The following is a 25693-nucleotide window of genomic DNA, read 5'->3' on the forward strand; positions in this document are numbered from 1 at the left end:
GTCAGAACTCTAGAATGAACTTATGTTCAAGTGATTCTGAAGTAAATGCTGTGACTGGGTGTCCGTCTTGCACTTCGTTGAAAAAAATTCATTTTGAGTTTAGTTCACGTTTCAACCAAGAAACTAACCCCCTTACAAATGACCAGGTACTGTGTCTCACCGTGGCCGACGTGAGAAGAACCCTGTGCAGGGTCAACCCACGGAAGGCTGCTAGACTAGACAACATTCCTGGTAGAGTGCTCAGAGGATGTGCAGACCAGCTAGCAGATGTTCTCACTGACATCTTCAACATCTCCCTGAGCAGCACCACCATTCCAACGTGCTTCAAGGCCGCCACCATCGTCCCCGTGCCGAAGAAGTCTTCAGTGTCCTGACTAAATGACTACCGTCCCGTTGCACTTACATCCATCATCATGAAGTGTTTCGAAAGGCTCGTCATGAGGCATATCAAGACCCCGCTGCCCCCCTCACTGGACCCCCTGCAGTTTGTGTCCTGTCCCAACCACTCAACAGATGACTGTGCTGCAACACACAGCTCGAACCACATCATCAAGTTCACCAATGACACGACTGTGGTGCGTCTCATCAGCAAGAACGACGAGTCAGCTTACAGAGAGGAGGTGCAGCGGCTAACGGACTGGTGCAGAGCCAACAACCTGTCTCTGAATGTGAACAAAACAAAAGAGATGGTTGTTGACTTCAGGAGGGCACGGAGCGACCACACCCCACTGAACATCAACAGCTCCTCGGTAGAGATCGTTAAGAGCACCAAATTTTTTGGTGTTCACCTAGCGGAGAATCTCACCTAGTCCCTCAACACCAGCCCCATAGCAAAGAAAGCCCAGCAGCGTCTCTACTTTCTGCAAAGGTTGAGGAAAGTCCATCTCCCAGCCCCCATCCTCATCACATTCTACAGGGGTTGTATTGAGAGCATCCTGAGCAGCTGCATCACTGCCTGGTTTGGAAATGGCACCATCTCAGAACGCAAGACCCTGCAGTGGATAGTGAGGTCAGCTGAGAAGATCATTGGGGTCTCTCTTCCCGCCATCACAGACGTTTACACTCCATGCTGCATCTGCAAAGCAAACAGCATTGTGAAGGACCCCACACACCCCTCATACAAACTCTTCTCCCTCCTGCCATCTGGGAAAAGGCACCGGAGCATTCGGGCTTTCACGACCAGACTATGTAACAGTTTCTTCCCCTAAGCTATCAGACTCCTCAATACCCAGAGCCTGGACTGACACCTTACTGCCCTATTGTCCTGTTTATTATTTATTGTAATGCCTGCACTGTTTTGTGCACTTTATGCAGTCCTGGGTAGGTCTGTAGCCTAGTGTAGTTTTTTATTCTCTCTGTGTTATTTTTTACATAGTTCAGTCTAGTTTTTGTACTGTGTCATGTAACACCATGGTCCTGAAAAAGGTTGTCTCATTTTTATTATGTACTGTACATAGCAGTTATGGTCGAAATGACATTAAAAGTGACGACTTGACTAATAAGGGTTTACATGATTTATGAGATTTGTAAACAAGACTGACTTAAGCTGATAAAGTTAAACAATTTATTCAGAAGTGAATGCATCTCCTGAACTCTTTTAGACACCTTTGCTGATATTTTGGAATCAAAAGATATATTTGCCCCCTTGACTTTTTCAGAGAAGGGGAAAGATACCTTTTGACGCCAAAATCCAACTTTGCACTATTAATTTCTCTCCAGAAACAAATTTTTACTAATTCCGTTGTCCTGGCTAATCAACAGTCTGCAATGAAAACAGATTTGCCTGGGAATGGTTTTCAGGGTAGTGAATCTGTTCCCCGTTGAAAGGAAGGTACATAAAACAGTAATTAATGATGAGTTGAAAGTAAGTTGGTACTGGCTGGTATGGTGCTAATTTGCTCAGTACTATTGGGTTATAACTAACATTATTGATATGACTGATGGTAAGTTGTATATTTTCATCGCTGAAGTAATGGCATACATAATCAGAGTAATAAAACATTTTGTCACTTGTCGCTGATATAAAAGTCTCCTTCCACCTTACTGTTATTCTTTTAAATAATGATGAAGAAATTTAGTTGTGACCAGTGATAAAATTACATTCTGCTTCCACATTGCTACACTCATTTCTTTGTCTTAAATTCTTAGGTTGAAACAGCTCCTACAACCCCCCAGTTTGTTGATCGCAATATTTACCAATGGGACGTAAATGGTACAGGAAAGCTGGTGAGAATTAAAGGAATAATTGGCCAGTCTCGCACAGCTCAGTGTACTGAATACACCACCATCAAGCAAGAGATCCAATTATTGCAAAATACACATGTCACTCACTTCCAGTTCTCCCTCAACTGGACACTGCTCCTTCCTAGTGGTGACTCTACGCAAGTCATCAGAGCAAACCTTCGCTACTACAAATGCTATGTCAGTGAGCTTCTACAGGCAAATGTTACTCCAGTCATTGTGTTGTACCATCCCACCCTCGAGCATCAGACTCTCCCTTCAGTATTAGAGGCCAATGGAGGCTGGATGAATCCGGCAACTCTTCAGGCTTTTGTGGAATATGCCAGATTTTGTTTCAGGCAGCTGGGAGATAAGGTGAAATTCTGGATAACTATGTGTGAGCCAAATGGCATAAAGCACCTGGAAGGATATAAAACAAACTTCTCTATTATAGGCCACAACTTAATCAAAGCACATGCTCTAGTCTGGCATCTCTACAGAAAAGAGTTTCGCAAAGCACAAAATGGACAGGTCTCTGTTTCTCTTCATGCTGATTGGGTTGACCCCGCTGATCCTTTCTCCCGAGATGACATAGAAGCAGCTGCCAGGACTTTAGAATTTGATATCGGCTGGTTTGCAGAACCCATTTTTGGTAATGGCGATTACCCTTTCATCATGCGTGACTGGCAGAGTCAAAGACAAAACGTTGCATGGCGAAATTCTTATCTGCCACACTTCACCAGTGAAGAGAAGGAACTGATACGAGGCTCCATTGATTTTGTAGCACTGAATCACTACACAACTCACATGGTGCATCTGGAAGGAAGCACTGAAGCTCTGGGTGACATGGAGCTCAAAGTGCAATACTTGAAGGACACTACATGGCTGTCCTCACCAGATGGAAGAGCAGTTGTACCGTGGGGTTTACGTAAATTATTAAGATGGATAAAGTCAAAATATGGCAATATTCCCATCTACATCACATCCAATGGAATTGATGATGACTCATCCTCCAAGGACAAATTACGAGTTTACTACATTCAGAGTTACATTAATGAAGCTTTGAAAGGTAAGTCATTTTTAATCTGCCAGAGTGGAAAATGATTAAATTAAATACCTTTTTTTTATCCTAGTCCATGATAGAACTTTAATCTTACCAGAGAGCATCATAAATAAAAGCAGGATTATGCCATTTAGACTTTAAACACAAGAAATTCTGCAGAGGCTCGAACACCAAAGCAACATACACAAAATACCGGGTGAACTCAGCAGTTCAGGCAGCATTCTGAACAAACAGTCAATGTTTCGGGCCAAAACCCTTTATTAGGACAACAAACAGATAATTTAAACCTTAAAGCTTGCACTGTCATCACAAGGCAATGGCAGATTGTCAAACTTAATTCCATTTTAAAGCCCAACAATATTACCCTCTGACTCTTTAAAGCCAAAGTCTACCAATTTCTTTTTGAGTGGTTTCGGTAATTGAGGCTCCCAACCCTTCAGTTTGGGGAATTCCTTACCCCACATGAAGAAACTTCAGTATGAAAAGGCCTACCCTTTATCCTGGGACTGACTCTTTCTTCAAAGCTCCTTAGCCTGGGGAAACATACACCCTGCATCTATCCTGTTGTGAAGACTTCTGGAAATTTCAATAAATTCAGATCTCGTTCTTCTAAACTGTAGGGAGTACAGGCCTGGTGTTCTCAATCTCTCTTCATACAAAGTGTCAGTCAGTCTAAGGAATCTTCGCTGCCCACCTTCTATTTCATGTGTATCAATTTTTAGGTACAGTGTCACCAAGGCCTTAACACTGCAATACATTTTCTTACTGTTATAATAAAACCTCCTTATAATAAATACCACTAAAATATTTGTCTTTCTAAGGACACCTGTTCATCTGAACATCCTAACCCTCACTGTTTATAAGAAATCTTTTTTTTTGTTTGTGTTTCAAAGGACAAAATATCTATGTTGACTTGCAAACACCATACTCTTGCCCACTCATTACAGTTTGTCCTTGAAATCACTTTGTGTCTTCTTCTCCACTTGCAAACACATCCAGTTTTATATCATCAGCAAACTTATAAAAGTACTGTTTGGTCCTCTCTGCTAAGTAATTGATTTGAATCCTGAAAAGCTGGGCCTAAAGATCAACTGTGGTGTCCCATTAGACACAATCTACATCTCTGAGAAGAATCCGGTTGCACCCACTTTATGCTTCCTGTCCAATGGAGAGTTCTCAATTGATAGCAATACACTAACTATGGATTCTGAATTTGTTTTCTGTGTGAAATCTTAAAAAAGCCTCCTGATAATCCAAATTCATCACAACCACTGGTTTACCCATTGTTAATCTACTAGTCACGTTCTCAAAGAAATCTAGTAGCTTAAAAATAGTTTTTCCTTGAAGAAGGATCTAGTGCTTATTTTTCCTTCATAAAATCTATTGAATCCTATTAATCTTTTCAAGATTGCTTCTGTCTTTCATTGTAGATTGCACATTTACCATAGTACTGATGTTAGACTAACAGGTCTGGAGTTTCCTGTCTCTTTTCTCCCTTTTAAAAAAAAATGTTAATGACAAATTTGTCACAATCCAAATCACAGGAACAATACATAATCTGCGAGGGGTGGTTGATAAGTTCGTAGCCTGAGGTAGAAGGAGATGAGTTATTAACTTCAAACTTTCTGCATAATCACACAAAGAGTTGAACTGCATGTGCACGTAACGAGAGCTGTATAACTCATCTCCTTCTACCTTGGGCCATGAACGTATCAATCAATCACCCCTACTGCGGACACTTTCTGGAGGTCCAAGATCCATATGCTCCACGACCGCTGGACTAAATGTGTAAATGTAGGAGGGGACTATGTTGAAAAATAAATGTGCTAGGTTTTCTAAAATTGACTCCTACCATAGGCCACGAACTTATCAATCACCCCTCGTTTAGCATTTTTCAAAATGATAACCAGGGCTTTTACTGTACCTATAGCAACCTTTTTCAGAACTCGGGGGTATCAATTAACAAGTCCATGGGAATTAGTCATTATTTTGTCTGACCAACATCTCTAGTAATATTTAACAGTATTCATTTCCCTCAGCTCTTCACTTTTGCTTGATCCTTGATTTTCTGGTAATTCCTTCCATAAAGATAGATACAAAGTAATTTCACTGCCTTTCCTTATCCTCATTATAAATTATCTCATTTCTATGTTATGTTTCTTACGACTTTACGCTCACATTATCTCTTTTCTTCATTTATCAATTTCTTATTCATTCAAAGTTCAGTTATAAAAAGCTCCTGATCCTCAGGTCTACTGCTATTTGTCAACTTTATAAAACTTCTCCTTGGATTTTTATATCATCTTTAAGTTATCCTCTCAACCACAATTGTGCCTTAAGTATCTCTTTCCTGCAAATTGTGTATTATTTCTTTAAATACCAGTGATTACCTGCCATTCTTCAGTTTTCCAATCTACAACAGTCAAGTCATAACCCTCATAGTTTCATCGTCCCAGATTTCAGATTGGACTATACCTTCTTCAAGCTAGTGTAAAAAATCTACCATTTGTATGTGAGAATGAGTAGAATATTCCTCTGGTATCCAACCTTTGCATTTTTCAACATCAATCACACTTCATCTGCTGATTGTGGCCTTACTTGGTGCTACTTTATATCAATGACTGCAGGTCAATAGATTTTAGAGGACTTGAGGTGGGAGGATTGAAGTAAATGGGACTTAAGATGGGAGGACTGAAGTCAAATTTTGGCTTTGGTGTAGGTGAATTTGTCCCCCATTATCCTCTCTGCCCAGTTAATGTTGACAGGTATGACAAGCTACTGTTTCTTTTGTGCCCCTCACCAAAGTTGAAAAATTTCCCTCAAGTGCTCCGCAGATCTTATGAGGAACATGTATCAACTCAAAACAATGGTCTAGTTTGCTCTTTTTAAGCCTGTTCCAGAACAACTGACTGGCTAGCATCAGTGTGTGGCTAAGCACGTTCCTGACTTCCATTTGTTTGCAAAGCAGCCTGGAGGTTAGGAATGGGTTCGAGATGTGATGTTAGCTGCACTGCTGGATTCTGCATTGCGCCCTTGGTTGGTGCTAGGCTGTGCCGAGGGGTTGGATGTGCTTTTATTGTATTTCTTAAGCTTAAACCAGGATCAACAGGTACATTGAGAACAACCACACTTAGCTGGTGGATCATTGATTGAGATTGTGAGTGCATGTAAGAAATTAATTATTTTTAATTTTTTACTCAGTTATATTGTTTTAATATGTATTTAAGTAGTTTAAAAATTGCTTTAATTCTTACTGTTCAAATTATTGCAATAACTTTTAAATGCTTAAATCTATTTCCTTTTTTCCTATCACTAATTATCAAAGATATTTTGTAACAGTTTAAAAAAATCATTATAGGCTTATGCTCTCCAAATGTCTTCAATGTGGTCCAGAGCTTCCACTTACAGACTGATACACTTTGTAGGACAGCATGGTAAGGAGCTCAGTTTGTTCCACAAGGCCACAATGAGGAGTGTGGCCATTAGAATAGTTATAGGTAGAGAAAATGAGATGGGGTCCATGTCAAGCTTGGTTCATATCAATGGCTATTAATACAAATACTTGTATTCCATGTATAGTTATTGATTTCATTTTGTCTTCCATTTAATTCCTTATGCAGCATTAAAACTGGATGGAGTCAATGTCCGTGGATATTTTGCTTGGGCTTTAAAAGATATTGACAAACCAGACTATGGCCTCTTCAACTCCAATCAAGCAGCAAAACTCTCTGTTGAATACTACCGGCGAATTGTTGATAATGGTGGATTTCCTGCATCAAAACCACCCAGTACCAAATGCTATCAAGGCTTATATTCTTTGGAGGAATGTAATCCTTTCCAATTAAGGAAACAGTTACTAATTTTCACATTCTGCACTTCAAGTGTTTTTACAGCAACAATGTTTTTGATTATTTATTATTCTTCAAAAAGATGCAGAAAATATAAGTAATCAGATTTATATACAGAAATGTGGAGAAATGAGTCATTTGTGTGGTAAGGAGAGTGATATTTAAAGTAATTCTCTGCTTAGTGAGCAGTTTGGCATTAGTTTTGGATTGTAACTTTGTTTTTCTGAAAAATATTCTCCTCTCCCAATATGAAACGAGTGAGTGAAGGTTTTAGCCACAATATGATGGAGCCTGTCCAATGAGCATCTACTAACTAGACTGTGGACAAACATCACAGTTGAGGCTACTTCACAAAATAACTTCCCTAAACACACACCACTAATTGTGAGGTAATGTCAGAATATAAGCAGATGAAACTAACATATTTGACATGTCTAATTCTCGTTTTCAGTGAAGCTAATAAAGATCTTAGAAGATGTAAAGCAGATTGTTGATTCTATGTCATTGTGTTGTACCATGATATAACATTAAAATTACTCCACTAACTGTAGATAGTAGTTAGTACATGAAATCTTCTAACTCATTCAGGACTGATTGTGGCTCCAAGTCTTCATATTAACAACCAGGTTAACATCAGTGAACTCAGGACCTACTGAAGACAAAATGTGCATATCTCATATTCTGAAAGGCTTAGTACTGTAATTGGCAACAAATTAATGAGCAATTGATCACTCACCCATGCCCATTGTTTGAATAATTTCTTACAATTATAAACTTAGCTTGAAACTACTTTAAGCACAGCAGAGGAACCAAGAGTGATGAAGAAAACCTTTCACGTCTGGTGCTCCTAAAAGAGCAAATAGTGAGAGGTATGCGGTCAGTCAACAGTCAAGAACTTACCCAGTTTTCGATCAGCCTTTTCACATATTGTAGCACAAGTTTCCTTCATTTGTTCCAAAAAATTAAGAGTAAGAAAGTTTGGGATGTCTCATCAGGTGGTGGAGCATAAGTGATGCTGCCACAGTTCCTTCTGCTTCCCTTCCTCCAAAAGCCCCAAATTGTGGAGAATGACTCCTAATAATGCTTAGAATAGACAACACAATTGGGAGTATTTTTCAGTTCCCCTTTAATTTAGAAACCATGAATATACTAGAAATCACTGATCCATAGAAATGGTTGGATGTACATTTTATTTCAGTTTTTAATGCTTGGCTCTATTTATTAAACACTCAAATATTTACAAAAAAAAACTTTTCTCTCATGTTCTCCAAGTTTTATTTGTTTATAATTACATAGTTATTTACAGATTTAGACCCAAAGCCAAAACTTGATTCCAAACCTAATGCCAAGATGCTGACTATCTTTACAAATGCAATACCCATTGCATTTTCACAATCCACTTCAGACTGGATGGAGAAAAATATTTTATGGTACTTGGGCAAATTGGCATTGCTTTATTATTGAAGTGAAACGTAAAGCAGACATTTGCAAACCAAATGGTATTTATCCTTCATCGTCCTTTTTCTTTTGACTTCTGCCAAGTATTCATCTTGGAAAAGTGATATACAGTAGGAAGAGAGAGGAAACCCCAGAAAAGGCAGCTCTTAAAAAAAAATGTCTGGAGACCAGATGAAGGTTAAAAGGTTCTTATACAGCAGGGTATTATTTAAAAATAAGTAATGAATGAATTCAAAGTTTATTTTTAGATGTGTATATTTGTGTTGCTGCTCAAGCAATTGTTCACTGTGATAATGATTGTGTTGTTTGTACATAAAGGTTGCAGAAAATTTTGCTTTGTTAAAAGTTGCATGTGACAAAATGACCGAGTGGTGCCCATAATTAAAAAGTGCAGTGGCTCATACTGCAAGTTGCTCTCTGGGCTTGGTTCTTTGAAATCATTATTAAGTTGCTGATGAGCATGACTTGTGACATTGGGATGCCACAAGCATCCATCTTAGCTGTGGGCATTGCAGGAGCCATTTTAGAACTTGATGGCTTAAATTAAAAATGATTTCCCAGCAGACTTCAGCCTCGCAGGCAGTAGTATTACAAAGTCAGAGATTTGTCATTACCAACGTCCATGCTCACCCACATCAGACAAACATTTCCAATGACTTACAGTGTGTCACATTACAAACAGCTGATGCTGAAAAATTAGTCACAACTAAAGTGCAACTGGGGGTGAAAAGTGTGCCCATTCTGCTTGTTGATTAATACCACACTTGCAATGATTTAGATGAATAGTACAAATGAACTAAAGTAGCTTAATTCTTGTAACACCAAGCAATGCTTAAGGTACTGCACATCAATCCATTAACAACAGGAGACTATTACAGTTTTCCTCAATGAGCCAAATAGTTTCATCATCATCTTCTGCTTGCTCATCATGCTTTACAATATTTTAAAAATTTTTGAAGCGACCATTACATTCATAGTTCAGTTTCAATGGTGCTTGTGGCAGGATATTTAGTATTGTAACCATATGTAAAGAAAAATTACTGGACACTGGGAGCTTTGTCAAGTTTGATTTGAAGCCTTTTGAAGGGTTAATATTTTTTTTAATTTGAGACCAGAATTGATGTACATTGAATGACTTTAACTTACTAACGATAGCAACTCTATTTAAAAGGGGAGAATGGGTTCTGTAAATGTACATATTCAAATGGAAAGCTGGAACTTTGTTGTGCTGATTTAGCTTACAATTTGAGCCCCACAATGGGGCCGAGTGTTGGCTAGTGGATTTCTGAGAAAAAGTACAGACAGTCTGAGTCATTGTCTGCTGGTTGAAATATTAAACTGTGGCCAATTCTGCCAGCTTGAGTCACTCCAAGGTCCTATGTGATGAGTAACATCAGAGTTGTCTGTGTACTGACCGATATTTATTCCTCGACCAGCAATTCCATTATTTATGGTGCCTCCCTGTGTGTAAACTGGCTGTGATATTTCTTATATTACAACGATGATCACACTTCAAGAGAACTTTCATTGATTGTAGAGTGGATTGAAAAGTCCCAAGATTGTTAAACGTTACACAAATTTCCCTCTATATTGCAGTACTCATCACCTTGCATCTCCTTCCACATGATTGACTTCTTTCTCCTCACTTCTGCCATGTTCCAGTTACCTACCTCTGACTTAATCTCCCATTCACTGTTTTTTTGGGGTGCTTCCACCCCACTTTATACAGCCGAAGGTGCATTCATAACTATACTGAAAATAGCACAGGACAGGCCACAATTTTGCTGTAGGGCATCTGAAGAAATTACCATAAGGCATTTCAAAGCTAGAAGTACTTCATGCAAAGCAGCTACTTATGATGTAATCTTTATTAGTGCATTTCATAATATGACAAAAGGAAAAATAAATTTTGTACAAGAAATAATGAAAACATTAACCACGTATTTCTTTAAACTGCATCAGAATTTCTCACTCTAAATATTAGGTAATCATATTTACAATCAACAAAAGTCCAGCAAATGAGGTAAAAATGAGGTATAAATAGCTACATCTTTAAATAAAATTCCTTGTCATTCTGAATCCCAATCAGTGATATAATACTATGCTGAAAATATGGCCCAGGTACAAATGGAAGTACAATCACTTGACACATGCACATATAAAGTGACTACATTCATGAAGGATATATTGCAATTGAGTACATGACACTGACGTGGCAACTTTTTCACAATTGTTTAAGAGTAACTGCACCTTGAACATTGCATAGGAAACAGTGAAAATTATAATGTGCTTTAAAACATGCCCAGTATAATAGTAGAGTAAAATCACTATGATATTCTCCTCAGAAAAGTTTTTAAGCTTCCAGCACAGATTCTTGTTTTAGTTAATCCAGAGTAAACAATAAATTATTGAACTGCATAATTACTTTTTAAATATATATTTGCAGGTTGGCAGGAGGGAGGGACTTGGTAGAACATTCTACTCTATCTGTACATGCACATTATTTTCAGCTCTGTTGGTATTCGGAACAATTTTCATTACAGGTAGTCAAGCTGCAGCTTTGTCAAGGCAAATCTGACCTTAACAAAGGACACTATGAAAATTGCTTCACTGTGTAAACATCTGACATACACAGCAAATTCTGCGGCAAGATATTGGGATCCAAGTGACAGGAATATAAGCTCATTAGCCTGCATCATGACTGATTGTTTAAGGCTGAAAATCTGAATACAGTTTTATATATATTTATGCTTATTCTTCATAGATATCTTTATTATCTACATATTTATATATTTATATATACACACATATTTATACAAATCTAAATGCTTCTCAGAAGCATTTATTCCTCAAACTGTGCAAAGCACAGATTAAAATTTTGTATAGCTTAATGGATGTTTTAGAAGCCCCACTGTAATTTCCTGGACCATAAACTTGGAGTCCACTGAGCATACGTGGATAAATTAAAAATTAAAAAAAATGTTAAAACTATAACTTTCCAAACAGCTCCAGAGGCATGACTTTATAAAATTGATTGAGCAACGGGCTCATGAGTTTGGAAAGATTGAATCACATCACAAAGAGGCAGATTGCAATGTTAGAAAACCCAGAGGAACACCATGGCAACCATACAGCACAGTGAGAGCTCTGCTGGAGAACTACTTGATACAGGATAATTTTACAAATCTATTTACCAGAGAGCAGGTCATTAGTGTGAAGCACTTTATTGCTCCTTTATCCATTCTCATCTCTGGTTCCTGTAAAATGGCATCCATTTTCCTTTGACAAACGCACCCTTTTCGATTAAAGGCATCTCCGTTTCAGATTTTGGTTTCTGGTCCCTCTGCATTTATAGGTTGAAATGAGTTTCTAATTCTTGCAATATCTGCGGCACAAAGATAGCCAAAGGCTTTGTTGTACCATTCTGGAGTCCGACCTCTTTAAAAAAAACACACACACAGATATCAGTGAGATGGATTTCTGTAAGCCAAAACAAGAACACATTAACATAGCATAAAACACACAGTCATTTTGTGCTATTTCATGAAATTACAACAGCCATGAGGATAGCTTACAAAATTCTATTTCATGTCAATATACAATTTCTTTCACACAGGATTAACCAAAAAGATTAACTATTGTAACGTTGACTTTGGCTCATTAAAACCAGAAGAATATTTGTGCTTTTTCTAAAATGTCACTGAAGGGAATTCAATGGTACAGAGAAAATTCTAGAAATATAAAGTGTAGATTTCTCTATACATAGAAAAAAGATTTAAGGTTCACAGTTAATTCTGATGCAGTGTATGACCAGAGCTGCTGATCTATCAAATGATTCATTATCTGCCTGTATCCATTGGTTTCAGTTTGTGGTTCACTTAGGCAGTATTGCTGTGTTCAGGAGATGGCTGATGGTTACAAAGTAGTAATTCAATCCTGTGCTGTGATAACATCATTAACCAGAGGGGTAAAGGTTGTGCAGTTTATGACAACTTGCAGAATTGCATGACTGAAATAATGCCTTGAAACTTGTTGATTAACAGATTTTTCCTTGTGGTGCTTTGGAAGTTTCCTCTTGTTTACAAACTAAGGGAGCTCAGTCTGGGTTCCTCCAGCATTTTCTGTGTAGCTGCTCTGGATTTCTAGCATTTGCAGAATCTCCTGTGTTATTAGTCTAAGAAATATATGATGGTAAAAAGCTGATAATGTGACAACAAAGCAGGATCTAAACATTGCAATTCTCAAGTTACATGATCCAAGATTTTTCTCTTCTGCTTTTTTTAAAAATATAGTTATTCATTTAAGGCACACGAGCTATATGAACATGTGCCAAGGTTACCATTTATTACCCTTCATTGGATTTGAGCCGTGGTTTAATAGACAACAGAAATATGTAGAAGAAACGTGACAACTTTGCAAAGTGATGGAAGAGCAAAAGGCAGATTGAAAAGCAAGGTACAACATAATATTCAGAACTAGCAGCCAGTTAGATTGCTTTGCTGTTTTTCCATCAGCATGGTGACAGGAAGTTATTTATCTTATGTCCAAAAGTAAAATAACAGCAACTGAAAAATATGAAATAATGCATTTCAAGTCATCAAAAACACAGAAACAGGCCCCTTGGCCCACCGAGTGCACACCGACCAACCACCACCTATTCACACTCATTCTATATTAATATGCCAGTTTTTATTCTCCTCACATTCTCATCCACTTTCCTCAGATTCTATAATTCACCTCTATCCTTGGGATAATTTGTGGTGACAGAAACCAGGAAGCCTGGAGGAAATCCACAATGTTACGAGGAAGAATGTGCAAATTCCACATAAACAATGTCTGTTAAGTTTTCTGGTGTGGTGAGACAGCATCCTATTAGTTATGACACTATTTCTTTCTACCTTGATACACGAGTTATTGTAGAAGATGTTGTCTCCTCTGCTTTTGGGTGGCTGGACTACTTTGTCCTGAACTAGCTTGTCCTTTGCCACTTTAATTCTTGGTCAAAATTCACTCAGACACCTATCCCTTATTCGCAACTTAAAAACATTTGGTTTCTAACCTTTCCTACTTCTGATGAAAGTAACTGTTTCTCACTCGTCCGATGCTGCCTGACCAATATTTCCAGCATTTTTAATAATTACATACAAGTTCAAACACGGACTTTACTGGACCTACAGCCAGAGTTCTTAGACAATGGCGCAGAGGCAGGTTATAATTGCCTCAATGAATGCAGGGAATTTCAATCCAATTAAATATGAAAAAATAAAAAAGCCTCAGTAACAACTGTAAGAGTACAAGAATGTTTTTAGAACCCTATTGGATTACTAATAGCTTCAGGAATGAAAATCTATTGTCCATACGCTGTGTGGCTAGACTCATCATTATGGTTGACTCTGAAATGCCCTCTCAGTTCAAAGGCAATGATGGACAGTAAATAGTCTGTGGGTTTGTCAGTGATGTCCGCATCCTATTAACAAATACGACAGTGATGGCGTCTATATCCACTACCTAAAAATACAGTGGTGGTAGAAGCCCTCACTATATTCAAAAAGTACAAGCACTTTTCATCTACAAAGCTACAAATAGGGACAAAAAGGAAGAGAAATTAATTAGAATAGCTCCTTTTTGTCGAGTATAAATAACAGCTGAAAGGCCATACAATAGGGACCCTTAAATGATTAAAGAAGGTATGGTTGCATCACGGCCAGGTATGGAAACGCCGAAGCCCTTGAATGGAAAAACCAATTAAAAAGTAGTGGATACAGCCCAGTCTATCACAGGTAAAGCCCTCCCCACCATTGAGCGCATCTACTGGGAGCCTTGTCGCAGGAAAGCAGCATCCATCATTAAGGTATGCCACCACCCAGGCCATGATGTCTTCTCACTCAGGAAGGTGGTTCAGGAGCCTCAGGAACCACACCACCAGGTTCAGGAATAGTTATTACCCCTCAACCTTCAGGCTGTTGAACCAGAGGGCATAACTTCACTCGCCCCAACACTGAACTGTTCCTACAACCTTTGGACTCACTTTCAAAGACTATTCATCTCATGTTCTCTATACTTATTACTCATCTATTACTTTTCTCTCTTTTTGTATTTGCAGTTTGTCACCCTTTGTACATTGATTGCTTGTCCGTCCTGTTGGGGGCATTCTTTCATTGCTTTTATCATGTTCCTTGTACTTGTGATGAATGCCCACAAGGAAATAAATCTCAGTGTTGTGTAGGTTGTTAGGGTGACGTGTATATACTTCAACAATAAATTTACTTTGAACTTTGGATTTTGATTAGCAAGCTGAACATAAAGAACAATGGTGGTGTTGCAGAAAATGAGGAGGGCAGCTGATACGTCAGGCAAAACAATGGCAGAATTGATCCTCATAAGCTGGTGGTGAGGCATCTTGGGGATCTAACAAGGGTAGTACATATACCATAAAAGGTGGTGCCTTAGGGAATATTGAGCAACACAGGGACTTCGGTGTACAAATCCGAAGATTCCTGCAGATTGCAGCACAGGTAGGTAGGGTGGAGGATGTGGAATGTTTTGAGTACAAGTGTCAAGAAGCCATGTTGTAGCTAAGTAACACTTTTGTTGGGCTTCATTTGGAGTAGTGTGTGTAGTTCAAGTCTCCACACATTAGGAAAGATGTAATTGCTCTGGAGAGGGTGCAGAAGAGATTCACCAAGATGTTGCTTGGAATAGAAGTTTCAATGAAAAGCAGAAACTGGATCAGTTGGTTTTCTTCCCCTCTCAGAGCAGGGGAAGCAAACAGGGCACCTGATAGAGACGCACAGATAGGGTGACTGACTGATGGCATCCATTAGTTTCGTGACACCATGGATCTGCACCTGGAAAGTCTCTCCAGGGCACAGGCCTGGGCAAGGTTGTATGGAAGACCGGCAGTTGCCCAAACAGCAAGTCTCCCCTCTCCACGACACTGATGATGTCCAAGGGAAGGGAAGGGCAAGAGCCACCACAGCTTGGCACCAGTGACATCGCAGGAGTTGCCAGAACGAGGTTGAAGGCAACGTCGGACTGCCTTAGGGACTCCAGCTCTGGATTTGTCCTCAGGGTTCACTCCCGAAGCCTTTCCCATGAGTGGGTATGGCGGCAAGGCAGCAGAGGTTTGAGATCAGAGTTTTCCCTCTCTTAGATAGACTGCCTTCCCAGGCTGATGAGCTCCATCTACTTGAAATAGATAGAGAGGGGTTTTGCGCTGTATACCCTATGTCAGAGGTATTCAAGACTAGAGGGCAGAGATTTACAGTGAGGGGTAAGAGGTTTAGAGTGGGTCTGAGGAAGACCTTTCTCTCCACCCAGCAGGTAGCTGTATTCAAGGACACACTGCCTGAGGTGGTAGTGAAGGCAGACAGTCTCAAAACATTAAAATATCTGGATAAGCATTTGAATTGCTGAAGCACAGTAGGCTGTGGGCTAAATTCTGCTAAATGGGATTCATATAAATAGGTACACTTGATGGTGATAGAGTCATAGAGCATTACAGCACAGAACAGGCCCTTCAACCATCTGGTCTATGCCAAGCCGTAATTCTGCCTAGTCCCAACAACTTGCACCCTGACTATATCCCTCCATATCACTCCCATCCATGTACTTACCCAAATGTCTCTTAAACTCTGGATCCACCAGTTCTGCTGGCAGTTCATTCCACACTCGCACCACCTCACCACCCTCTGAATGAAGAAGCTCCACCACAGGTTCCCCTTAAACATTTCACCTTTCACCCTTAACCCATGACCTCTAGTTTTAGTCTCACCTAACTCATGGAAAAAGCCTGCTTGCATTTACCCTATATCTATACTCGTCGAGTTTTTAAAAACTCTATCAAAGCTCCTCCTCATTCTCCTAAACTCCAGGGAATAAAGTCCTAACCGATTCAACCCTTCCTATAACTCAGGTCCTCAAGTCCCGGCAACACGCTTTCAAATTTTCTTCTGTACTCTTAATTTTATTGGTGTCTTTCCTGCAGGTAGGTGACGAGAACTGCACACGATACTCCAAGTTAAGCCTAACCTACATTGTATACAACTTCAACATAACATTCCAACTCCTGAAATCATTACTTTGATTCAAGGCCAATGTACCAAAAGTTCTTTTTACAACCCATTCTACTAGTGATGCCACTTTTAAGGAAGATCTGTATTCCCAGATCCCTCTGTTCTACTGCACTGCTCAGTGCCCTACCATTCACTGTGTAAATTCTACCCTGGTTTGTCCTCCCAGAGTGCCATGCCTCACACCTGTCTGCAATAAATTCTATCTGCCATTTTAAGGCATTTTTCCAGCTGGTTCAGATCTCACTCCAAGCTTTGATAGCCTTCCACACTGACCACTACACCCTGAATCTTGGGGTCACCTGCAAATTTGCTGATCCAATTTACCACATTATCATCCAGATCATCGACCTAGATGATAAACTACAACGAACACAGCACCAGTCCACTAGCCATGGGCCTCCAGAGAATCAACCATCTACAACCACTCAAGCTTCTCCCACAAAGCCAATGTTTAATTAACTACTTCATTCTTGTATGCAAAGCAAATGAATCTTCTTGAACAGCCTCCCATGCGGGACCTTGTCACATGAACCTGGTGGGCCAAAAGGCCTGTTTAGGTGCTGTATTACTTAACAGCCTCCTTAGCTGTTAGCATCTGAAACTATAATTAAATCTCAACTTTTTTTCTGGAAAGAAACTGATAGGTTTTCAAGGTCTAAAGTTCTTCCTAAGATTTTTTTTTCTGCTCATTTTGTTGATATAGCAAATGTTTAAAACACAGATAAGCAAAAAAATTACCAGGAGTACAAGATTTCATTTACCTTAGGTCAACTCTGCTGATTTGTGTCATTCTGGATTTCCCAGAGCCACAGGGCTCGATCAGACACTGGCTATCCATGACCAAAGCACGGACTCCACCCACCAAAGTTGCCTCATCGTGTTCAATGGAGATGGCCACTAGTGCACATGTTCCTTTAGGTAAATTAGTTCTCCAGGTTCTGAAAGAACCAGAGTAAAACAAGCAAAGGTTAATGTCAATGGAAAGACAAGCCTAGGCATTATGGTCTTGGCAACCACTGTAAAGGCAGCAAGCCAAACACTTATCAATTTCTACAGTTTGGATTTTCCCTCTGATTTTAACTAAATTATCCTAAGATTAAGAACTGATAACAAATGAGAAAGGACACAAAATCACAGATTTACTTCATAGTAAAATATTAACCAAGTATTTTTAAAGAAAGCTATACAAGCATTTCTATAAGTAACAATTTTTAAATGTTAGTGTTAATATTTCTTATATAGTGGAATAACTAAGTGAATTACAATCCATATAGATAAAGTTAGTGTTATTTAGGGACAGAACGCTTACAAAGCAGTAATAATGAGTTAATAAGCCATTTGAAAACAAACTTTATGCAAAAATCTAAACATTTCAAGAAATTTTTTTAGCAAGATCTGTGTAAAAAAAGATGTCAGGTTCAAGTCAATTGAGGTCATCTTCTTTTAATTCCATAAACAACCTAGCTTGTGGAGAAATGCTGAACCACTAGCTACAACTTTACAATATGTGGAAACCGAAAGTTTGTGAGAGGTTTTCCCCACTGATGTGGAAACCAAAAGTTTGTGAGAGTTTAATGGTGTGATAGTCATTAATGCAGTCATTACCAGTGGGGAAAATCCAAATCGGTATATTCCTAGCATAGTGTCAATTATGCAAAGACCTTCATTGCAATGATTACATCCCATGATGGTCATAGAGGAACAAATCTTCTCCATTAAATTGAAAATAAATCTTATGCAATTTAAGGGCGTCATCATAAGCTTCGTTTCAATAACTGCTCAGATGTGCAAAGTTAGTTAAAGTGTAAGATTTGGCTTGTAGTCTAGTTAAAATTATGACTGTGCTCTTAAATAATGTTGTATGCCTCAGTATTTTACTGTTATGGACAACTCTTGTTGACTGCTGATGGCTTGTTACAGATGTGTGTGAAATTGACTTCAACCACAGCTAACTAGTGATGGTGCACTTCTTGTTTTTCCACAAGCAGTGTGCATCATTGGATTATTTTTTGTCACCAACTCAAACATTTTGCAACAAAACTCAGCTGAATCCAGTATAATTTTCACTAAAATTCTTGTCCCTTAAAGCTTTCAAAAAGTAGATGGAAGTAGACATTCCATCACTTTAAGACACATATATTTTTGTAGCTGAAGGCAGAAAATACAGTTGATTTGATCTACAACTGTGGCATCTTAATTATTGAAACTTTTTTTTAAACGTTTGGCTCCAGAACCTGTTGTCGTCATGACACTTCTCCGGTGAAGATGTGAGTTTTCTCCATTACTGGCTGAAGTTTGAAGCTGGAAGGCAGTGGAAATTTCAGTGATCCATGTCTTTACAACTACTGCCATCCATACATGCATAAATGAACACCAATATTGGAAATTGCTGCCCATTCCTCCACAGAATACATCTGCACACTCAACAAACAATATATAATTTTGGATGGCTCAAATGTTCACCCAAACATCTTTGTTTGTCTTCATTCAGTAAAGTCATTCAGGTGCAAAAGCCTTGTTGAATGAAGTATAATTGAGCTTGCATGCCATTCTGAGACATAATTACTGTGCTAAATAACCTTCTAGCCTAGAAAAAGTGAAGTTCTATTCCTCAGAATCTAAAATCAGATGGTTAACAGCCTAATCTACGTCTAAGCCTTAACCTTCACTTCAGTTTTAGAAATCCCTTAAAAAGTTATCTTTACTTCTTGTTTTTCAACTAATGTGAATGTTTCCTTCTGATCAGCTGCTCAATAACCTCAGAGTTGCTTGACTGCATCACAGTTGTGGGATGTCACACAGGTAGAGCCAGACAGCCACGTTACATTGACATAGGAAGCCTTTCCAAAGAATCTTTATGGACATATTGGTCCCTTACTCCAAAATGTCAGTAAATGCTTCATATAAATCTATGCACACTTAATCATACCAACACACCCATTAAAGAAATCCTTTCCAAGACCACTGAATCTTTAGGGTTATAACTTGGTGTATTGGAAAAATTCAACAACTAAGTATTACATCAATATACACCTATAGAATGTCTATCTACTTAAAGTAATTTTCCAAAGGAAAGCAAAGTAGAGCTCCTAGAAATATATTTTAGTTATTCATAGGGAGTCAAACTTTAGGAAGCCAAAAAATTAGTTTAAATCAGATATCAGTGATAGTTGTGGAATAGATAATGATGAGAATGCCACTGAAAAATGTCACATCAGTTCATAAATATTTGGAATGAAGATAGATTGAGGAACCCAGTCTGAGGTATTTAAACAACGGTGATAGATAAGTGATAAATAACTCATCTTCTGGAACCAACTTCCAGCACACGGTGCACTTAAATTAAAATCTCACCTCAGAATGACAAAGTCTCTGCTAGGGTGAGGAGCCATGCTGTTCAAGACATATTGGAAGACTTCTGTCTGCTTATCTAGCGCTTCTATGATTTTCCACTGGAGAAGATCATCATCCCACAGGTGTCGCTCTCGTAGTACCCGATTTAGCACTACAGCAGGTGGAGCCTCCACTTCAATGGACACCTTCCACAGACGGAGTGGGTGACCATCACCAACCTACATCAAAAGGAAGAGCATTAAGCCTTAATTAAATGCATATGGGGGTGGGGAGAGAACGATCTATTCCAATGTATAATCTGAGTTGTCTTTTACTAATTTAGTTGTTAATACCTTTCATTCCAAGTCAGAGAACTTGTGCCAAGAAAAACACCAGAGTCTTTGACTCAAAATTCAGGCCAACTCTTGGTTGTGCATTAAAGTAGTGATGCCTTATTTGGGCTAAACATTGAATTGTCACAAGAAACTCTAAACAATCTATGGCACTGTTCGGAGAAAAGCTGACGAGCTATCCAGAGTCACAGCCAATATTTGGCTTCATCTGAAGTCTTAACTAATGTTTCTACAGAAATACTATGATTAGAGATTTTTCACTTCCTTACAACTGTCTCTACAATGAACATTTAAATCCTTTGTATCTCAATATTACACAAATTCTAAAACAGTTCAGGCCTAACAGCAGAAATGCAAACATTGTTGGAAATAAAAACATCAGTAAAGTTCTGCAAAGTGAAAGGGTCATAACACTTCCAGTGGTACTGGAGTCACTTGCAAAAAACTACAGATGATAAGTGACCTTCATTTTCTGTTTCTCCTTTTCATAAAAACTGTTGAAGAATTAATCAGCTTTGTACTATCACGAGGAAGCTTTTGCAACCAAATTTGTCAATGTTATTTCAACATGTATACCACAAAGTAACAGCCTACTCATCATGCCATGAAAATGCATACCTCGCCTTGGAGACACTAAGCAGCAGCAGCACAGCATGCAAAATGAAGAAGTGTCTGTACCTAAAATATTACTCCTATCCTCTACTAAAATGCTGATTTGTTGTGGATTTCCAGCACGTTAGGTAGGCCTTTACAAGTTCTAAGGATATTCTTAAGTGTTTGCTTATTTAGCATCTCCCCACTTTATAAGTTATTTTGTACCCATCTTCTTGCCTTTCCTTTACCAATGATTGCCCATGACTAATGAAGTTATATGTAAACTAATCACATGTTTCTTTTCCTCCAAATAGACTTTTAGAAAATCCATGAGGTGCAAATTTACTTCAGTACTCTCTCCTCCTCACAGAGTTGGTTTCCCCACTACTCCATCACCAGTCCTCCTTGCAGAACATAGAACAGTACAGGAACAGCTGCTTCAGTTCACAATGTCTGTGGCGACCATGCCAAGACAACAAACCCCATTTGCTGGCACAAAGGCTGTATCCTTCTATTACCTTTAAATGCTTCTTAAACCAACTACTATCTGTGTAAGAAATCAAGCCTTGCATATCTCCTTTAAACTATTGCCCTGATACCTTAATGCTGGGTGCCCTAGCATATGACTTTTCCACCCTGGGAAAAGGATAACCTGTCTATGCCCTTCTTAATTTTATATACTTCTATCAGTTTGCTTCAGCCTCCAACACTCTAGACCAAACAACCTAAATTTGTCCAATCTTTCCTTATAGCTAATACTCTAAACAAGGTTCACCAGAATGTTGCCATTTCCACACCCTCTTCAAAGACACCACATTCTTCCTGTAACGCAGTGCCCAGAATGACATGTAACATGCCAAATGTAGCCTAACCAAAGTCTGATAAAGCTGCAATATGACTTACATGCTTATATATTCAGGATCTTGACCAATGAAGGCAAATATGCCATATGTCCTCTATATCACCTTATTTAATTGCGTTGCCACTTTTAGGGAGCCATGCACTTGCACCCCAAAATCCCACTGCACATCAATGCTCCTAAGGGTCCTACCAGTTACTTTTCTTTTACATTTGACCTTCCAATGTGGAACATCCCACAGTTCTCCACATTAAATTCCACATGCCATTTCTCTGCCCTCATTTCCAACTGGTCTATATTCTTTGACAACCTTTCTCACTACCACAACTCTGTACATGTTATATCATTTGCAAGCTCACTAATTAGCCACCCATATTTTACATTTAAATCATTGATATACAGTATATTAAAAACAGCAGAGGCCCCAATTAAGTTTGTCAGATATGACCTCATCCACATAAAGCTATGCTGCCTTTTCCAAATGAGTCACTGCTTTTCTAGAAGCAGATAAATCCTTCCCCTAAGAATCCTCTTCAATAATTTCTGTGCCACTGATGTAAGGCTCACCAGCCTATAGTTTCCTTATTTCTCTCAATTGTACCTCTTAAACAGAGGAACAGCAAAGGCTATTTCTCCAATTGCCTGGGATTTCACCTGTGGCTAAAGAGGACACAAAGATATCTGTCAAGGTCCCAGCAATCATGTCACTTCCTTCTCTCAATAACCCATGAAGGAGTCCATCAGTCAATGGGGTCTTATTCACCTTGAGAGGTTGTGTCTAATTCACTAGAGAATCACTGGAGTAATTGGAAAATACAAAGCTAACTGCACAGGAAGTGAGAATCCTGCAATTATCTCTTAGAGCATGGAACACTATAGTACAGGCCCTTCAGCCCACAATGTTGTTCTGACCTTCTAACCTACTCTAACATTAATCTAACCCTTCCTTCCTACCTCCATTTTTCTATCATCCATGTGCCTAAATAAAAGTGTTCCCTAATGTATCTGCCTCTACCACCACCACTACCAGTCAATGCACTCGCCATTCTCTGTGTAAAGAACATGCCTCTGACATCCTCTTTATACTTTCCTCCAGTCAACTAAAAATGATACCCACTTGTATTAGCCATTTCTGCCCTGGGAAATAGTCTCTGGAGATCCACTCAATCTAAGCATTGTATGATTCTGTATACCTCTATCCAGTCATTTCTCATCCTCCTTCGATCTAAAGAGCTCAATCAACCTATCCTCATAGGACATGTTCTTTAATCCGGGCAGCATCCTGGTAATTCTCCTCTGCACCCCTCTCTGATGCTTCCACATCCTTCCCATGAGGAGATAACCACACAATTCCAAGTGTGGTCTAACTCGGGTTTTATAGAGCTGCAACTTGATGGCCCTGGAACTTGATCCCCTGACTAATGAAGGCCAACACAGCATTGACCTTCTTAACTATCCTGCCAATTTGCACAGAAACTTTGAGGTATCTGTGGACATGAACCACATGATCTCTCTGTTCTGCAATTCCAACAGTCATGCCATTAACCCTGTGTTCTGCCTCCAAAAACAATTCACTTCTATTGATAACAGCAATTTCACATCTCTAATTTTTTGAACTAATATAAGGTATCACTCTTATTGGCAGTGAAAAACACAATAGAAAGAAAAGATATAAATGAATAATTACTGATGAATATTTCAGCAACATGGTCCAAACTGAATTATACAGATCATTAAATGATATATAAAAGCCTTTATTCAATAGCAAACATACTTCAGTTCACTTGAAGAGTGTACGCACAAATATACCTTTTTATAAGCAAGTTCAATGTTATCAGGGCACGGACATGAAACCCAGCCCTTAAACTTCTCTCTGGCTTCTTTCTGAAGGTTCTGGATGAGATTCTCCAGGTACGTCTGATAGTTTGCTCCCTCATCTTCTAGTTGCTTCCCAAGCTCCTCGAGAGTCAAAGGATGGGCATCAGCTTCAATGTAGGAGTTTCGTGATTGTGTCATCATATCTTGAGGAATCTAATCCAAAAAAGATAGATAACTGGATAAAAATGATTTTCACTCACAGTAGATTCACTGTCAAAGGTTGTATAAATGAGATGAGCTCTCATTATTCTTAAACCAGGGAGTAAGGACATCCTTGTAATCACATCATCTTGCAGATACAGCATTCACCTTCCCAGTTGCTTATTGAATCCAAAAAATAACATTCAATTATTTGTCTACTGGAAAATTGATTTATTGTTGTCACATGTACTGAAGTATAGTAAAAAAAATTGTCTTGCATATTACACAGATCAATTCATTGCCAGTTTAGTACAGTAAAATTTAAAACAATAGCACTTTGCAGAATAGTGTAACAGCCACAGGGAATGTGCAGCATAGACAGACAATAAGGTGCAAGTTCATAAACAAGAGAAAATCTGCAACACCAAAATGCTGGGGGAACTCAGCAGGCCAGGCAGCATCTGTGGAAATAAAGTAGAGTCGACGTTTCAGGAGGTCACAGCCCTTAGACTTCATAAAGTTCAGAACAAGATAGATTGTGCGGTCAAGAGCCCATCTTATCATGCTAGGGAACAATTCAATAATCTTACAACAGAGGGATAAAACCTGTCCCTGAGTCTGGTATGTGCTTTCAGGCTTTTGTATCTTCTACTGGTAGAAGGGGAAAGAACGTCTGGGGTGGATGGGATGCTGGTGCTTTACTGTATCCACAACTCTCTGCAGTTTCCCACCATCACAGACAGAGTTGTTGCCTTACCAAGCCGAGATGCATCCTAATAGGATGCTTTTTATGGTGCATCAATTAAAATTGGTGAGGGTCAATGGGGACATGCAATTTTTTTTGCCTCCTAAGGAAGGAGAGGCTCTGATGAGCTCTGTGATAATGATACCCTAGCCCCTCTGCTCTCTTCCAGATGACAAAAAAAATCTACATTTCTACCTGTTTCTAAAAATTTCCTCTAATTCTATACACTATAATCTTTTCCAGTTTTCTTACTTGCAAGATCTTGCCAATAGGCATTTAAAATCCATTGCATTGTCACTGCCTCAGACAGCTCAAGTCCATTGGCTGAGATCAACCAATTAAAGTATTACGAATACTTGCGCTATGTTATACTTCATCACTTTTGTGTGAATATTGAAGGTCATGCAATGATCCAATTATCAAAATATATTCCCTAAACTGTCACACATTTAAAATTCCTCATTTTAGGTACACTAACTCTGACTCACCTGGAAAATTTTGTTGCAGTCTGTGATCATCTGCGCCAACCCCTGAGTCGCTGCCAAGTTTTCATTCAAATCTTTCTGATCCGGTTTTCCTGTTGCATACTTGCGATGCATTACCCTATTGCAATTAGAGAGAAAAATTTGCTATCAATCAATGATAAACTGAAAAAATTAGACAGAAATAACACTTAAAATATTGTTTCCCATTATGAGGTTTCTGCTTTTCATTTGATAAGTAACCCAGACAGCCCCTACTAAGACATACTCATTAGCAAATTGTGGAGAATGTGTTAGGTCTTAAATTTTGTTCAAGGCATGAAGATGACAATGCTATTTTATATCCCAGGCCATAAAATAAATTAACAAGATCCCAACTCAAGGCTATTAGCTCCATTAGATTATGTTAATTTACTCTGATAAACATTTTCCTCTAACCTGCTTATTTGCTCGTCAAAGGAATTTTTAAAAATGGGCAAAGCTTCCCAAGAAAATTAGGTTGGCATGAAATGTAGCTCCAATCTCCGAATGCTAATTGTATGAAATTCCAGAACATTTCCTTATAATAGTTTGATGCATGCCTCTATATAAATTTGTAGTTTTACATTTGATATTTCCATATACATAGATATTGAACATGCAAT

The 25693-nt window shown here is 38.8% G+C and overlaps 2 protein-coding genes across 8 annotated transcripts in view; one reads left to right on the top strand and one right to left on the bottom strand.

Annotated features, from left to right (window-relative positions):
- The window catches only part of kl (klotho), an 88640-nt gene extending 79631 nt beyond the window's left edge, over positions 1 to 9009 (top strand). Inside the window, exons 4-5 of the mRNA XM_073043878.1 lie at positions 2149 to 3289; positions 6904 to 9009. Of these exons, the coding sequence (XP_072899979.1) occupies positions 2149 to 3289; positions 6904 to 7232 (1470 nt within the window). The 3' untranslated portion in view covers positions 7233 to 9009. The remainder of the gene's footprint in view (positions 1 to 2148; positions 3290 to 6903) is intronic.
- Positions 9010 to 10439: 1430 nt separating this feature from the next.
- Positions 10440 to 25693, bottom strand: part of stard13b (StAR related lipid transfer domain containing 13b) — a 426906-nt gene continuing 411652 nt past the window's right edge. For all 7 annotated transcript variants that reach the window (XM_073043870.1, XM_073043873.1, XM_073043872.1 and 4 more), the window contains 5 exons: positions 25056 to 25170; positions 23613 to 23834; positions 20019 to 20236; positions 17426 to 17602; positions 10440 to 12027 (listed from right to left, as the gene is read on the bottom strand). In XM_073043870.1, coding sequence (XP_072899971.1) covers positions 11910 to 12027; positions 17426 to 17602; positions 20019 to 20236; positions 23613 to 23834; positions 25056 to 25170 — 850 coding nt within the window. In that variant the 3' untranslated portion in view covers positions 10440 to 11909. The remainder of the gene's footprint in view (positions 12028 to 17425; positions 17603 to 20018; positions 20237 to 23612; positions 23835 to 25055; positions 25171 to 25693) is intronic.

Source organism: Hemitrygon akajei, chromosome 4 (genome assembly GCF_048418815.1).
Source record: "Hemitrygon akajei chromosome 4, sHemAka1.3, whole genome shotgun sequence".
Lineage (NCBI taxonomy): Eukaryota > Metazoa > Chordata > Chondrichthyes > Myliobatiformes > Dasyatidae > Hemitrygon > Hemitrygon akajei.